Raw genomic sequence first — 17413 nt, forward strand, 5'->3', positions numbered from 1 at the left:
ATATTAACATAGAAAATAAATTATGTGCGTGCGCGCGCGCGCGCGCGCGTGTGTGTGTGTGTGTGTGAGAGGAAACTTATTCAAATTTATTCATTCCTATGTGATCACACAAACGCACGAAACCAATATTTTATTGTTTGTCCGTTTTATTGGTTGTCCTCTCTTCGTGATTCTGTACAAACAGTTGTGTCGTATATACATGCAGTTATATGGCTAGATCAAAGTATTCTCACGCTGTACGTACAAAACAACGAAATACTTAAATGATCGTTATATATTTACAACGAGTCATACATTTTACAATGCCGACAACTAGCCAAAACTTTTAACAATTTTTCGTGTTCGGACAGTATATAAATTTAATTTATCACGTTATCATAATCACGGTAATGGTAATCCCTTTGTCACACAGCCCGCCCTGTTATCTGTTTAGCAGACTCCTTTTACAAAAATCTATTTTTTTCTATGTCTCGGAAGATATTTACAGCATTTAATTAGCAATAATTATAATTTCGGATTTATATAATTAGTAAATAAAGTAGTATTTTTTCTTACGCAATGAGTTTAGATAATTACGGATTGAACAAAGATGCAATTAATTTCAATAATGAGAACAAGTCGACTCTCCTTCGTTCTTTAAGATAGGGTTCTAATTTTACTTCAATTTAATTTGTAGAAAATCTGGGGAAAAAAGGCCGTGTGCGGACCATTGAGAACAATTATTGTACAACTACATACAGTGATTACAAAACTACATGGGATGTATGGTATCCTTCGTGTTCTGCCCTGATATCCTCGTAAGGGGCTCTTCATCAAGATCATTGGAGATTTGATTCCAATGTTCGTCTTCCTCATTCTCCTCGTCGTGCAACGAATCTTTCCTGAAGAGTATAGTTACAGTTTTTTATATTAAAATACACGTCACTATTTTAATGTAATGAAAATTAAAAGCAAGAAGAAATTAGAAAAAAAATAGCTTTTTATTCAGAAAAAGATTTCTTCCAAAAATTCAATTCAAAAACAATATTTCTTTGCTATGCAGTTAAAGAAAACATTTCTTTGATCTGAACGTACGTCATTTCTTTTACAAACATGATATGCAAATCATATGCAATACATATATAGTAATTCAAGATTGAATTATTTTAAACATTAAAAAATCCAGCTTTGACCATTACAAATCTTTAATTTCTAGTATTGATTGTATTTTCACGTATATGGTCTAAAATAAAGTTTCTTAATATTGTCATTTCTTGGATTTGAATTCATGATTTCATTTTTTGGAATCAAATAAAAAAATTTATTTAATTTTAGAAAATATTTAAATCAAAGAAATAACATTCAAATCGAAGAAATGTTTTCTTTAACTTTCTATAACAAAGACTTTATTTATTTGAATCGAAGAAACTTACTCTGGGTGTTCGAAAAATATTTTAATTAAAGTGAAGACTAATGTAATTATTTAAATTCTCTTTCTCACGAAAATTCCTATAAGTTACATCGGGGAATTCTGGGAATTTTTCAAAGTTATCAGTTTTTTAGATCTAATCGAAGAATAGATGATTGTATAATATTAAGAATTATATTACTAACTGATATTTGTTGTTGGATGGCAGAAATAAGGATTTTGGACAGTCCTTGAAGTAGGGCCAGCACTCGCCGTGAAATTTCCCACGGTTTTCTGCTTCGACGTATTCCTTGAGGAGATTTGCAAATGGCGATCGGCTAGCGCTAAAAACAATGCCTAGATTTAATTCAACATTATTTTATGTGACTCTAAAATATGCTTATTATGACTTTATTCTCTAAATTATTTGGAATCTCACACTCTAAACAATAAAATTGTTTTGAAAAAAATAAAGAAAATTTTAATTATTTTTAAGAGTAAAATTTCATTCTTCAGAATGACAATAATTCATTTTAAAAGTTTTAGAGTAGATTTTACTCCGCAAACACAATAGAGTGATATTCCACTCTGAGACCTCCACTCTGAGAAAATCATATTTTATTACTACTACCTTATTTTAGGACTTGATTATTAAAAAACTATATATAATACAAAAAAAATCTTTATATCGATTTTTGTTACTCTTATCTTAGTACATAATTATTTATAATAATTATATTCCTGATAAGCAAAAAAGCGACACTATAGCACGTCTTTTGCAGGCCTGCGCGTGATAAAAGCATTCACGGTAGACAGCAGAACGGATCCAAAATATGCTGTATCAAAAATTTGATTAATTTCCATTAAATTTACTAGAGAAATACCTATCCGATCAAAAAAATATTTAAAAATGTGAAAATGGTGCATGCGTGAAAAAAGAAGTTCAATATTTTTACTTAAAAATTCAATATAAAAATATGAATTATAAAAAAAAAGTATATAAGTTATTGCGAAAATCACAGATATTTTTTTAGATAATTCAATTGACAATAACTAAGCCAAATTTCAAAGCATTCGGATTGATTTTATGATAGTTCTAGTGTCCACCGTTTTTGAAAAACACCATTCCAAGAAAAACGCAATTAAAGTTTCAATAACAATCTCTTTTCATCGCACATGGACGCACTGATTTCTAATCGAAACCAATATAATCTATATTAAAATTATATATCAAAGTTATCTATAGATAAATAACATCAAATAATAATTGATATTCAGATAAATGGAACAGTCATTGGCAATGTAGAGCGATTGTTGTGTTTGAGATAATTAACTATATCTTCGTTAATATTGGGAATTTCACTTTCGGATAACAAATTTTCGATTTTTTAAAAGTTCCAGTGGAATAACTCTTTAAGCTTTAAGAAATTGACCAATCATAGTTGATTATTCTTTTCACATGATTGATCTATTTCTTAAGGCTTGAGACTACGCAATTGTGTTTGCGGAAACACTTATGAAACAGAATTACTCAGAACTACACTAAAAAAAAGAAGTGTTTAACTTTAAAATATTAAAATATTTTATTCTTGTCTCTATTTTTTAAGCATTTAAAAATGTTTTAGTTTTAAACTTTTTCAATAGACAAAACATCTTTGAGTATTTAAAAAATGAGGACAAGAATAAAACATATTTTTTTTACAGTATACTCCATTCTACTCTTCAGAGGCTCCTTACTGTAGTTTTATGATTCAGACTACTTACGTAAAGAACAGCTTCAACATCTCGCCGATAAGCCCGAAGTTATTCAGATGATGTCCCTGGACTTCGCAAATTGCTCTCAATAGGCATGCCTTCCCGTTCATTCCCAACGTGGACAGCATATCCTCGGCAGTGACATAGAGTAGGGCTCGCTCGCCACCGTGGAATGCATTTTTTGGCACATCTGTTATGTCTCGCTTGTGTAATCTACGCTTGATAAATGCTGCGATGAAATCAGCCATCATCATGCCGGCCTGCCGGCTTTTCAGCTTTCTGTCGAAACTCGGCGGCAGAGCGCCGTATGGGTTTTCGTTATCCGTCAGGCCCAGCTTGTCAAAATCGACTGGGAAAAAGACACATAATTCTAGCATCACGATTTTCTTTAAGTGAATCACAAATCCACGTGACTCTCCAGCAAACAAGTTGACGTTACTTATAATCATTTTGACATCTTCAACATAAAATGACATAAAATAACGTCAGTTTGTTTGCTAGCTTATCCATGTGGCGGATGGACTCACTCGTGAATGGCAGGCTGATGGTCATATTGCTGAGGAAGCCGTAAGGAGGATGTCGAACAAAGGGCAACGCCAATGTTGGCGTGATCGTCATGACGGTGCCGGGTGGCAATGCGATCCGTCCATCGTTCGTGAACCATAAGACCCTCTTCTGTCTGTGATGCGGTGCCTGGCGAGAAGATTCGCTCTCGTGAGCGGTATCGCTAAATGTAGATGATGACTCTCTCAGCACGGCCAAACCGAGCAGCAGCAGTAGAAGACATCCTCTTTGAGACATTCTGCGCTATTTGAGTTGCCGTAACGAGAACCTATTAGGAGTGTATACTGTCACATAAATTCTATTTCTATCAATATAATATAAAGTCTATTTATTAGCAATACACTGAAAAAAGAAGTGTTTAATTTTAAGATATTAAAATGTTTTATTCTTGTCTCCATTTAAACACTTAAAAATGTTTTGTCTATTGAAAAAGTTCAAAACTAAAATATCTTTAAGTGTTTAAAAAATAGAAAACAAAAATAAAACACATTTCTTTTAACATATAATAGATTAACTTTTATTTTGATTTCAGGTTCTAGCTATTCATTATGGATCTTTACATTGATGATATCAAAAGTGAAAAAATATATTATGAAAATTCTTGCAAAAAAATTTGTTACTCTCGCGTGCATCTCTCGGAGAAACGATTCACCGTCACCAAAGGAAGGGGCTAAATACTCGGCTAAATAAATACCAAGAGGCGGTATTGACTGTGGACCGTAAATCAAATTAATCGTTTTATTTGCGAATGAAACTTGCAAAGTGGCGTATAATAATTCTCATATCTCTCGATGGCCCAGCGGTACTTCAAGTAGGATGATAGACCTCAGTGAAATTATTTGCGATAAATCCCACGATGGGATACGTACTATATATCGCAGTCACGAGACTTACGGTACCTGCAGTGTGTTTACTTCGAGTCGGGTGTCAAGGAAAAACTTTTCTGCGACAGGTATCGCCGATGAATTTTGTCGTCTACCTTGTTGTCGTCGTCATCAGTGACTTACATCCTGTTTGCGCAAGAACAGACGAGGCACGTGCGAGAGAATTTTCTTTTGATTAATATTCGGGATGGGTAGTGTGCCTCATGCTGTCCAATTCGATCAATTAGAAACTTAATTTGTGGGTAAGGAGGATAAAGCGCCTCTTAGAAAAGATAACTGTGCTCCCTCGTCGCGCAATAACGCTAAATGTTCATTTATCATGTCGCATGTTGCTGAAAATTCGCATCTAAGAATTATTTGTCGAGGCGCGTCGTAAATTAATAAAGTCGGAGTGTCTTCGTGAAGCCGAGGCTTGGAAATCCGAGGGAATAGAATCCGGAGAAAATTCCGTGCTCGCGAGATTTTCGCTTCATTATTCATGCTATTACGTTTCTATTACGTGGTCGGCACTCGAGAATAACAAGCGCACGCACACGTGGCGAGATTAATAAGTGGGATACTGCTTTAATTGCGACGGATGCATCGTGGAACGTATGTTGATTGTTATCGCGAGCTTCGTGTCGGTACGTATTTCTTCTTCCCTTTATATTGAACTGCGTGACAACGCGCAATGGCACGTCGTCGCCGTTGTCTTACCGGTCATTACGGTTACCGGGACATTACGTGTATGTGTCGAGTTTATTAGGCTTTGGCCATTCGACCGGCCTCCCTATATCGGGGAGCTCCCTGGTATGTAACAGTATATAAACTGCAAAACAACATGATTAAGGGGAATCACGTGTGCCCTAGAAAAATGCAAGTCGTACGCGTGTTTGCCCGTATATCGTCCGCGTATCTCATTGCATCGTATTCGTTTCTTGCGAAGCAGAAGACGTTACTCATCTCGCAGATCTCGATATATTGGGTTGTCCGGAAAGTTCGTGCCGCAAAAGATTTAAATTTAATAAATGTATACTAAAATTTAAATCTTCTGTGTTTAAATTTTCCTTCAAAATCGACACGAACTTTCCGGACAACTCAATATATTTGATATCCTATTCTCTCTCTCTCTCTCTCTCTTTCTCTCTCTCTCTCTCTCTCTCTCTCTCTCTCTCTCCCTTCCCTCTCCATTCATCCACCCCCCTCCCTCCCTCCCTTTCTCTCTCTTCCTCTCTTTCTCTGATTTCATATATTTGAAATCATACTTTCTAAAACTTTTTTTAGAGTGAGTATCATTTTAAAGAATGAAATTTCATTCTTAAAGATTAGAAATTGAGCCATTCTTTTTTAAGACTAACTCAATTTTCACTTTTTAGAGTGAGATTCCATTTTAAAGAATTTAGAGAATTTAGTTATTATTACATTTAATTATTATTAACATGTAGTTATTATTAATAGTAATATAGCAGCTAATTATAATTGTGATAATATGAAATTATAGTCACAAATACTAAACTTTTCTCAGGGTAACAGAGTTTGCATGTTCATTGTTAAATATCGAAAAAGCAATGGTTCTAGAAATAATAAAATGCATTATTAAAACACATTGTTTCATTAGTTAATAGTCTATGCATTAACTCAATAATCGAATTCGTTATGTGTATTTAAAAAAATGTTTTAATGGGGAATGTTATGATTATTCAATATGCTTTTTGTTTTTTATTTCTTGTTTTTTGCTGTTTTTTACGTTTCTTGTCTTTTTGCTTTTAATCTGGTTTTTATGTCACTCAAGATAAAAGTTACGAGTGAATTTCGGAAGAAACAGGAAACATATAGCAAGAAATACAATTATCAATAAAACGATCGTAAAGGAAGAAAAGCAAAAAGTAAAAAAAACAAGAAACAAAGACTATATATATTGTAGAAGGCTTTAGGGTAACCTAATCCTTTGTGTTAAATAATTTTTATTTTTAATTTCCATCTATGTCAAAATGCACTGAAAAAATTCTTCCAATGAGCGTGTTCATAGATTCAATAAATTTCATTAGATGTGTGTTAAATTTTATAGAAGTGATAACATGCATTTATCATATTAACGCACATTGTTTCATTAGTTAATAAAGTTTGTACATTAGATCAATAATCGAATTCGTTATATGTATTTAAAAAATTAAAAAAATGTTTTAAGAAGGAATGTTACGATAATATGTAATTGTGTCAATACATATTCATTGTTACAATGAATTCTAATAATAGTTTTATAACTCATATTTATCCTTTTATACAACTTAAATCATTATGAGAATAAAATTGTTTATTGGACAAATTTTAATGAATTTTTTATTGTATTTATTACATTGTATTTATTACATTTTATTATATTTATACATTTTTGATTCAGTGTGTAAATCAATCCATTTCTACTTAATTTCAAAGTAAACAACATCTAAAAGTAATATATGATATAACATTTGCATTTAGCTAATAATAAACTAAATTTGAGTCAAATTTAATACGTTTTCTTAAATTCTGAATTATTTCAATTCATTGTTTTTGTTAAATTAATGAATATAGGAGCAGTGGCAATCTGCAGAAATGATTAAAAGTAACTCGAATTGAGTAATTGACGTTATAAATTTAAGTGTTTAATTAATCATCCTAAAAAAAGAGATAGAAGAATAACATTTCTGTGCTCGTAGCTCGTATTCATCGCTCTCTTATCATCCTCGCTAAATCAGCAGAAACGCAAAAAACATCGACTCGATCTAGATTAGCTGGCCCACATTGTTTAATATAATCCGATGGCGAGAGTTAAAGTTTGGCGAGCGGAAGAGAGTTGGGCCAACCGCTAAGCGCATCGTGCGGAATACGAAATATGATTGACCCCCATATTTCAATATGTGCGCCGTGTCGGTTGATCGGACGACGCGTCTTAAATTAAACCACCCGAGTAATCAGATACCGGTACCTGATATCGGCTGCGTGTTTTTGATGAGGCACCGTTAACTATATCGCTCGTAAAAAACCGGGTCAATTTTAAGATCTGGTTCCTGCAGACAATCTGAGAGGCGACCGTATTCGCGATCGGGTGTAACCCGATTTTCTTTTTCGGGGTTTTTTTCGTGTTGTAACAGGATTCGATAATAATATTAGCCGACCGCCAAGTACTGATGATATGGAATTGAGAAGTCGATAATTGGTTGAGAAAATACTCATGCGAACGGAATTCTAATTATCAATTCTTGATGTTTTACAATAAGAATTACCTTTCTAAAAGATACACATTATAGGAAGTTTTATCGCTACACTGGAAAAGAAATCTATAGTTGCATTTAATTGGTATTTTGATTTGTCCATTTTTAATCAGAATTCCAATTAACGTAATCAGACTCTTTGAATTGATTATCTCAACTAAAATTATAATTTATATTCTGATTGAAATAACTAGAATTCTGATTATATATGATGTGATCAGAATTTCAGATTCAGATTTTCTGATTTGTTTTTAACCAAGATTTTTTTCCATATATGCAATAATTGAATATATAATGATTTTATCGCGTCTTTTTTGTCAACTCTTCTCATACGAATCGAATTCTTATATTATTATAAAACATCGAGGATATTTCTGAAAGATATACATTGGATATAATAAATTCTATCACTATTAAATAATTGTATGTTCCTTAATTTTTTTGAACGAGATAATATTCATCCTTCGTATTTAATTCGAAAAATTCTCCCTTAGATCGATCTTCTTAGGTCTAACATCTAAAATTCGAATAAATAAAGTCGAATTTCAGCGAGCCGATGTCAACGATAAACGTAATACGTAACAGTTTCACATCGAACGCAGTGGCAACCGAGACGCATTGCACCTGATCTTATATGCAATGTAGAGATGAACATTTTATGTTCCTTCACATCAAAATGCAGCAAATTCCTGACCTAGTGCCTTCTATACTCGCACTTAACGGTATAGTATCGTTATGATGCACTTTAAAGAATCGCGCTCCCGATGATTTTCGCAAGGCAAAAAAGGAAAGGAGAAGAGAGATGCGGAAGGAATAATTATCCCAAAACGTAATGAACGTGAAAGAACGCGAAGAAGCGTTTTGTTTATTGAACACGATGTTGTGGGTATCGTTGTTAATCATAATCGAGGTATTGGTGGATTCAAGAAGGAAGGAATCAAGAAGGAAGGAATCAAGAAGGAAGGAATCAAGAAGGAAGTCGAGTCATTGACGCACCGGAAGCCAAACTTTTTAAAAATCAAATATGAAAAAAAAATATAATTTAAATTATTAATGATATTACAATTGAATATATATTACATGTATAATTCTTAAACCATTTTATTTAAAATTATATTAGTATGAAAAAAAGAATAATATAATTGAATCTATGTAATATGTATGTATTTTTTATATCTATAGGAGTTTCTTAAATCAAAAAATATTTTAAAAAATGACTCAAGCATTTCAAAAATATAAAAATATTGTATAATGTAAATATATATAAAAAATATATATAACAAATATTAAAAAAAAAACTACTCCAAGAAGGAATACCCTCTGAATCCCTCCCCCCATCCCTGTGGATTCTCCAGTGAATAGAGATAATTTGTAATTTGACTGACCTCCGTGTTTCGTGATAGAATGTCTTAATCGCGACTATATAGCGCTGTGTGGCATTACGTCCGCAGAATTAATTTACGGTGTGCGTAGCCACGTGTGTCGGAGAGTAATTATTGCGCAGTCGTAATCAGCTACTCTTTAAGTGTAAACGACACGTGCAGATGTTTTGCAATGCGGGCAATTACGTTGTACAGTAGTAATTATTATAGAAATGTAATATTGTAGAAAAAGAACATATTGCTGCGTAATAGTAAAAGATATGTTAAGAAATTAACAGGACTTTGATCACGACAGCCTACCGATACAATCTTATCGTATCAAATATCAGCAATGATATAATTTTTTTTTCGAGTAGCGATATAAGGAAAGATAAATCAGGCGAGGTAAATTTGAAAAATTTATATGGCGTTTATCTTGAAGTTTAGATAGAAGTTTATTCTCTATGATTTTGTCAAGAAAATAAATTTTTAAATATTATTTAATTACATTTAATTTTGTTAAATTATCGAGAATCAAAAATAAATTTAATTATTAATAATACAATATTGAAAAATCATTAATCTGGAAATTTATGATTACGAGACGCAATGCTTATTATATAATTAATGTGTAACTTGAACTATTAACATGAACGGGGAAATAATCCTATGATTCACGCGTATTATTTGAATATGTGTTTATTGCGTATTCGTGTGAAAGCGAATGTGATGATCCGTACACGGAAAGAATTTTTTCTTAGAGAATTGATTTTACTAAGAATTGATTTTATTGTACAATTGAGGCATTCTCTGTGAAGCGGTGAATGCCCCCCCCCTTCCCCTCCCCTGGCCAGAATGGTTTTGAAAACAATGAGGTCTGCGACGGCTCAAATTAAAACTTGTGAACATCTACTTTCAAAAACCATCTGGCTTTTTCCTGAATTCAAAATGGTGTATCCAAGATGGCGGCCGATTTTATAGTAATTTTAGCAAAATTCAACTAATTTGCCAACCTACTCAGCAATGCATTGCGATGAAAAATAACTCTATCTGAAGTTATCACATTTGGGTAGAGTAACCATCAGGTAAACATAGATTTAACTTTGATCCCATTTTCAAGGTTAAATGGGGAAATTTTTATTTTTTTAACATAATCCCTATTTTTTCCCTAGAAATAATTAATTTCGTTTGAAAAAAACCAAAAATTGGCTAAGTAACGGCGAGTTGAAGAACTGAAGAAAGATTGAAAATTTGTATTTTCGTATTGTATTTTCGTATTTGTAAAAATCGCGTTTTTTTTCGATTATTTCATAAACTAAAAAAGTAATCGATTAGGTATATCGATAAAAAAGATGCGCAATGACATTCTCTACAAATATCAATCAAAATTGAAATTCGAAAGTTGTCCAAAATTAGTTCGATGGATAATCCTTATTCCGCGAGATCCACGTGTATCTCCTTATAGATTCCGGCTTGTCAATTTTACTTTGTAATCCCACACACGGAATTAGGTTATATATGTTCTAAAAATACACAAATCTTATATACTATTTCTGAATTGTTTCTTTCTACAAGCACTTTTTAGAGTTACCTACCACCAGCATTTTTCAGAACTACTTTCCATCAGAGCTATTTTTCACCAGCATTTTTCAAAACTATCAGCATTTTTCAGAGATATCTAGAACATAGAATCATTAATCTCTCAATCTTTTACTACATTTTATACAAAATATCTGAAATATTGCGTCACGATCGTTGTATCAATTTTCTTAACGTAATGGGTCACGTGGAAAGACTTCTTTGTCGAGAGAATTGAAAAGGAAATTTCCGAATTTAACCAGAAAATTCGAAAATTTGCTGTAAATGTAAAAAGAAATGTACATCTTCTGTTCTTCGCACTAGTATATCTACCGGCAGAAACTTGCATGTGATAAAAGTGAAGATACTGCGACTGCCGAAACAGAAGACAAAGATAATAATGATAATGATGCAGTAGTGACGCATAGAGATGATATACGTTAAGCAGGGAAATTGAGTTAGAGGAGATGCTCTCGGATCTAAAAGCGGTTTCGAACTTGGCAATTAATGATCCTTTTTAGAATTAAGATTCTCATAATTGCTCCATCGAATTGGAGTATCAATGAAACTCGTGAATATGGCGCCTCAAAATTTTAGTTAGAAAGTCAAAACAACTCAAAGATGCGGGGAGTATCTTAGTTGATACAACTACTAAAGCTGGTAAAATTTTACTCGATTCAATTGTCGAAAATGTCAAGGAATTCTATAACAAACGATTTATACAGTAGGATTATACGATTTATACAGTAGGATTGGACAAAAAAGATACTGTATCTGTTAAGATTGATAGAAATAGAACTACTATGCAGAAACGTCTGCTCTATGATTTGAGAGAACTCTATGATTTATTTAAGAAATCAGAAAAACTATTCAGTTGGAGTTCATTAAATTACGTCCCAAATATTGTTTCTTGGGGGACTCGTGGAATAGTGTTCTGTGTTTGCACAATACATCACAATTGTAAATTGATATTGGAATAGATATTCAAAATCTTAGTTGGAATCCAGAGAAATAAATTAACAATTGTAAAAATTTACAACAAATGATGTGCAAAAATCTCACCTCACAGTGCCATTTAGGTGAGTGTTTCAAGTCTTGGTACGAAAGATCTTTCTTCTCGTTTACTCGATTCATTGAATGAAGCGAATATTTTTCAAGTGGGATACAGTGCATGGACGAGAATCCTTGAAAAGGGGTCAAGATCAAATCTACGTTTACCTGATGATTACTCTACCCAAACGTGATAACTTCAGATCGGGTTATTTTCCACCGTAATGCATTACTGAATAGGTAGTTGGCGAATTATGTTGAATTTTAGTTGACTGTGAAATTGGTCGCCATCTTGAATACGCCATTTTGAATTCAGAAAAAAGCCAGACGGTTTTTGAAAGTGGATGTCAAGCTTTAATTTGAGCCGTCGCAGACCCCATTTTTTTTTAAATTATTTTGGTCAGTGGGGATCCGCTTCACGAAGAATTGCCCTAATTATAAAATAGTAATGTAAGAAAATAATCTAGAAGAAGTCAATCAGCAGGATTAAAAGTACCGAACAGTCACTATTAACCGTTCCTTTTTTAAATTATTATAATTTTAATATTGTATTTTTTGTATATGTACAATAGAATTCTGAAATTTTTAGTAATTATGGCTTTCATATTGAAGTGAGGAACTATTTGGTTTTTATATCATTTTTTATTTTCATGCACTGAAAAAAATATAGTCAATTTTAATAAATATTTAATTGAATACGGCTAACTAATATTTATTAAATATAAAGATACATTTATTTGATACAAGAAATGTTAATTTGATTTAATAATCATTTTTTTTATTGAACAAATATTTACTTACTGTAAGTAAATGTTTAATTGGCAGTATTGAACTAAACATTTATTAAAATTAACTATATTTTTTTTTCAGTGTACTAATTTATTTTTTTTTTTTAATGAGTGAAAAAATTAACGTTAATTCTTGTATTAATTTGGAAATTTCTTTCAACAGAAAAATCGATATCCGCATGCATGACGATAAGAGGAGGACGATCGGTGAAGCCACCGGCCCGAATGAGGCACCGATAGGAACTAATTTATATTCAGGCCTGGGTTCGATTCGAAACCAGTTAAGTGAGTCCCAATCAGACGAGTAAACTTATGAAAAATCCGGATTTTCAGAGATTCGCGCCGCAACGCAGCTTGCGAGGTCACGATCTTGACTTTATAATACGAGTCTCCGATATATACGTGTACCGTTCATACGAAGAGGTCGAGAGTGGAATAAAGTAATGTTGTACATCGAGGAGATCTAAGTGTTAACAGCTTAATTATGCGATTAATTACTTAGGATAGATCTATGCAAGATTTTATTAATACGTCTTTTCTAAGTGAAACGATATCTCATTTCACTCATGTATTTGTTGATAATGTATTTATTGACTAATTTTCCGTTAATTTTGCTTAGACAATTAATGAAAAACATTTTATAATTTTAATCTTTCGAAACTAACGCTAAAATCTGTAACATAGTTAAGACCGTTTTTGTAATATATATGCCATTCATAGTCGATTCTTATATTTAAAAATGTTTTAAAAACAGTCTTAAGATATTATGAATCAATCAGAGGATCTCATCTTAAAACATTATTTAAAATAAAAAATTATGAACCGACCATGATTATATCTAAAGATTAAAGCTTCCCAAGAAATTCATAGGATTTATTCATGGGAATAAATTTCATTAATGAATTTTTTAGTAACATTAGTATTTAAAATTATAACTATATACTATGAAAATGAGTCTTACTTATACTGGATCTGAAAAACTCGTTTAATTAAAAAGGTTATAATTAATTCAAGGAATAAAATGGCATAACTCGTATAAAAAAGAACATTAAGTAAATTTTAAAAGAACAATTTTGCAGCTAACATAATAAAAATTATAGCAAAGAAAAATGAATTGTTTGACATTTTTAGCAAAGATATTTAGGGTACAGCTGGGCAATTTGAATAGTGAGAAAATTTGGATAATAATAAGCGTTTGCAAGAATTTCAAAAAAAATTTGCCATGTTTTATATTTAGGATTAATAGTAAAGAAGATATGGTAATCTATATATTTATGTAGGTTTGAAAAGATATCTATTGGAAGTCTGTGGAGAGTTTTAAGCAAAGTAAATAGAGAATTTCAATTGTTACTGCAGTTTATAAAAATATATCCTGCTTTAAACTTTTATGAAATCTACATGTATATAAACAGAGCCAAATTATGGATATGAGTTCAAATATTTTAATATAAATTTGATTTTTGTTATAATTTTAATATTTATTTTTAATATTATCCTTTAATTTTTTTATTCAAATTATCCTTTAAGATATCCAAATTGCTCCTCAAAGTAGAGCTTCATTAAAATTGTAGGAGGAAATCGAAAATGGCATTACCTTAAGATTTAAAGATTAATTTTTTATACTTTTGGTAAATATTCCTTAAACATGTGAGTTTCCTGCTACATATTTTAAGTAAACGATACAATTATTATTTTTCGAGAAATTGTTTAAAATATTTGAAATATTCAAATTATCCCGCTGTTGATCTACAATTGAATGAATACAGACCCACCGTCAATACCGAAGGATTAATAAATTTCCACTGTCGTAGCGCGATCTCAATTAATCTCAATTAATTTAGTCATCAGATTTCGACCATCAGATCTTCCTGCAATTTTTATTCATCTATCCGTGCGGTATCAAAAATAAATAGAGATCATGTCGCGTACAATTGTTCATTTTTCCACGTGCGCGGTCGACAACGTGGTAGCGTGAAATCAAGTCTTTGGCGTTGCCTCGGTTTCAGAAAATATGCGCCGCGCACTGTGAAAATGCACACGCAACCGTTATGCCACATCCACCGTGTATAACCATGTGGACTGGTCGATCAGTAATCATAAGCTTCGCGTATTCACTACACGTGCTTAACCACGGAGATTAACCCGTTCGCTTACTCCAGCAAACCGGCGCTCGTCCTGCGATCCACCTGTCCGTCATCATGGCAACGCTTTTTTGAATGGTAATACGGAGAAAAAAACTGAGGCGGTGTAGGAAAAGAAGTCTGGCAGTTGACGTTGAAAGAAAGAGGTTTTGACGCTCGATTAAGTTTGACATCACTGAGGAAGGGAAGAAAGGCATTTCTGCGGCCACTTGTTGCTGACATAAAAAAAATTGCGCTATAGGAACGTTCGTTCAGCTTCGTGAGAATAAAAATAAAACCGTTCAAATAATACTTCTATCTCGATGCAAAACAATAACTCTTATAAATTTTCAGTGATTAATTCTTATTATATACAATTCGGTTATTCATGTCTTGCACATTTCTTTTCTTTCAAATACTAGCTAGGAGCACTTGGCTAAATGATCTCTTTTCCTTTTTTTAACAATTTTATAAATATTTTCTGAAGATGTTAAGTCTATGTAAGAATTATACTTAATAATTTATATATATTTTTTATTCATTATAGTATATTATAATATATTGTAATATATATTTTATATAAAGAATGAATGAAATTAGCGGTCATGAACGATCCATCGTGTGTAGTAAAGGATTGGAGCATCATCGCGCTTACTAAAAAACTTATGATATTATATAACATGCGATTTATGCATATTTAATAAATAAAAGAGATTTTTTTAGAGAAGAAAAATACGTAAAAATTTTTAATCTCGAGATGTTAATTCGAATATCAACCTCGACACTAATTAAAAAGTAACATAAAATCTACGTTAAAATTTCACACTCGACAACTTATGTAACTTATGTAATAATATGTTATATCATATTTATATTAATGCTGTTTCTATAAATTAAATTCAGAGAGTCCAATTTATATTTTATCTTTTCTTAGAACTAGAAAAAGAGTTAATTACAGCGTAATTAAAATTATAACTACATTAATAGAAACAGACATGAGTGTGAAATTATATATAACATAGATGTTATGGATATATTTTAATTCGCCTCGACTGGGAAGCCGCGACCTAAGCTAACTCAACTAACGTAAACCACGCGAGTACCATATCTCACCTTTAATTCAGCCGCAATACTTGGCGGACGAATCCGCCGGTGGGTCGATATGTAGGGTAATCTTGACACACACTGATTAACAGAGCTGATTAAAGAGAGCCGCGGCGCGGCGCACCGCGATCGCGCTCTGCCAACGCGATGTGCTTCCTCGTGTGGCCGGTGATCGTGTCGATGAAATAACTTAATTTACACGGGCATATCTCCCTCTGCCCCGCCCGGTTTTCGGGCGTGAAGAAAGAAAGAAAAAAGAATACACGCGCGTACACGCGCGTACACGCGCGGACACGGACACCTTATCCGGCGCGCATTGTCGGCCGTGAAAAATGGAACGACGGCAAGGAGGCGAGCCGGGGCGATCCAGTTCTCTGCGCGTCGTTAACGAACACCCGTTTCTTATCTCGCTATCCGGAGAACAGCCGAGCGGATATCGGCGTACACGCTCCTCCTGATCGCGGCTCGCGCTCTAGCATCGCAAATCGTCGAATCTTATCCGCGACGTTTCTTCATCTCAGTGACACTGGTGAACGACGGTATCTTCGCGTCCTTGCAGCGGGGTGTCGGTTGAAGAGCTCGATATCGCGTCGAATATTCCGTCCGTGATTAAATGCGACGTGAAACGTTCTGGAAATTTGTTTCCGTTGATGATTTTTGCTGCAAATTAAATCGTGCGCGAGTGAGTTTGAATATTTCTCCCTCGAAGACACCCCGTGCCACCTTTTAAAGATTCTATCCGTATGTCTCGTACTTCTATGTCTTTATCAGTTTCGACGGAATTATTTTCCATGAAATATGATCGATAGAATTCTAGGGAATTTAAAATAATCGTTGCCGGACGCTGATGATTTGGAAGCGGGTCCTTATCGATCACAATCGTTTCCGCTTGCGAGGACGTTATGTCAAATGATTGTGACGCGCGCTGGATTCGGTCCCGTGATCTCGCTCGCTCGCCGAGAATCAGCCGAGAATGATCAGCGGCTCGCGCTCGCTGACTTTCAGACTGATCGCACGCGCGGCCCTCATCGTCGATTTCTGGCACGAGACTACTGTCTCCCTCCTCGAATTACGCGCTAAGATTCACCCTCCTTACTCACTGAGCCCTCGTTGATCATTTCGCATTTCGTGCGGTGGGGCAGCGCGTCATTCAAGAATCTATCTCATCCAATTTTCGATCGAGGGGGAATAAGAGTCAGGATATTGAGAACTTAACACTTTGATTATCTTGATTTTTTTCAATTGATTGCCTGTCATCCTGGCTCTATTTTTTTGTGGCTGAATTAGTGTACTTTTAGAACTTAGTCAGATAGGTATATGTTTGATATTTGGCGAAAGCGAGAAAGAAAGTTTTAGTGCAATCTAATGCAGGAATAAAAAACAGACCTATTATTATATTTTTGCATTTTAACTTCTATACCTTTAAATATAAATTGATGTAAAAATTTCAATTTATAATTAAAGGATTATGTTCGATCAAGGCGAATTTAAAGCAATGTACCTAATAATAATTTTGTGTGAATTTTACAATTTTCAATTCAAAAAAAAATTCACAGAAAAAATTTACGCAGTAAAACATAAGCAGCGAG

The 17413-nt window shown here is 33.2% G+C and overlaps 1 protein-coding gene across 1 annotated transcript; it reads right to left on the reverse strand.

Moving 5' to 3' along the window:
* Positions 1–650: 650 nt before the first annotated feature.
* LOC108692623 lies at positions 651–16228 on the reverse strand. Its single transcript, XM_018200962.1, has 5 exons — positions 15834–16228; positions 3670–3974; positions 3152–3491; positions 1594–1731; positions 651–881 (listed from the first exon to the last, which is right to left on the reverse strand). Exons 2-5 carry the CDS (start codon positions 3941–3943, stop codon positions 752–754), a joined length of 882 nt encoding a protein of 293 aa, XP_018056451.1. The 5' UTR covers positions 3944–3974; positions 15834–16228; the 3' UTR covers positions 651–751.
* Positions 16229–17413: the final 1185 nt, after the last annotated feature.

Source organism: Atta colombica, unplaced genomic scaffold, assembly GCF_001594045.1.
Source record: "Atta colombica isolate Treedump-2 unplaced genomic scaffold, Acol1.0 scaffold78, whole genome shotgun sequence".
Classification (NCBI taxonomy): domain Eukaryota; kingdom Metazoa; phylum Arthropoda; class Insecta; order Hymenoptera; family Formicidae; genus Atta; species Atta colombica.

Coding starts and splice junctions, on each gene's coding strand:
- LOC108692623 (XM_018200962.1), bottom strand. CDS start 3,943: ATGTCTCAAAGAGGATGTCTTCTACTGCTGCTGCTCGGTTTGGCCGTG. Junction 3,492..3,669: donor CATCAGCCTGCCATTCACGA/GTGAGTCCATCC, acceptor TCTTTTTCCCAG/TCGATTTTGACAAGCTGGGC. Junction 1,732..3,151: donor ATGTTGAAGCTGTTCTTTAC/GTAAGTAGTCTG, acceptor CATTGTTTTTAG/CGCTAGCCGATCGCCATTTG.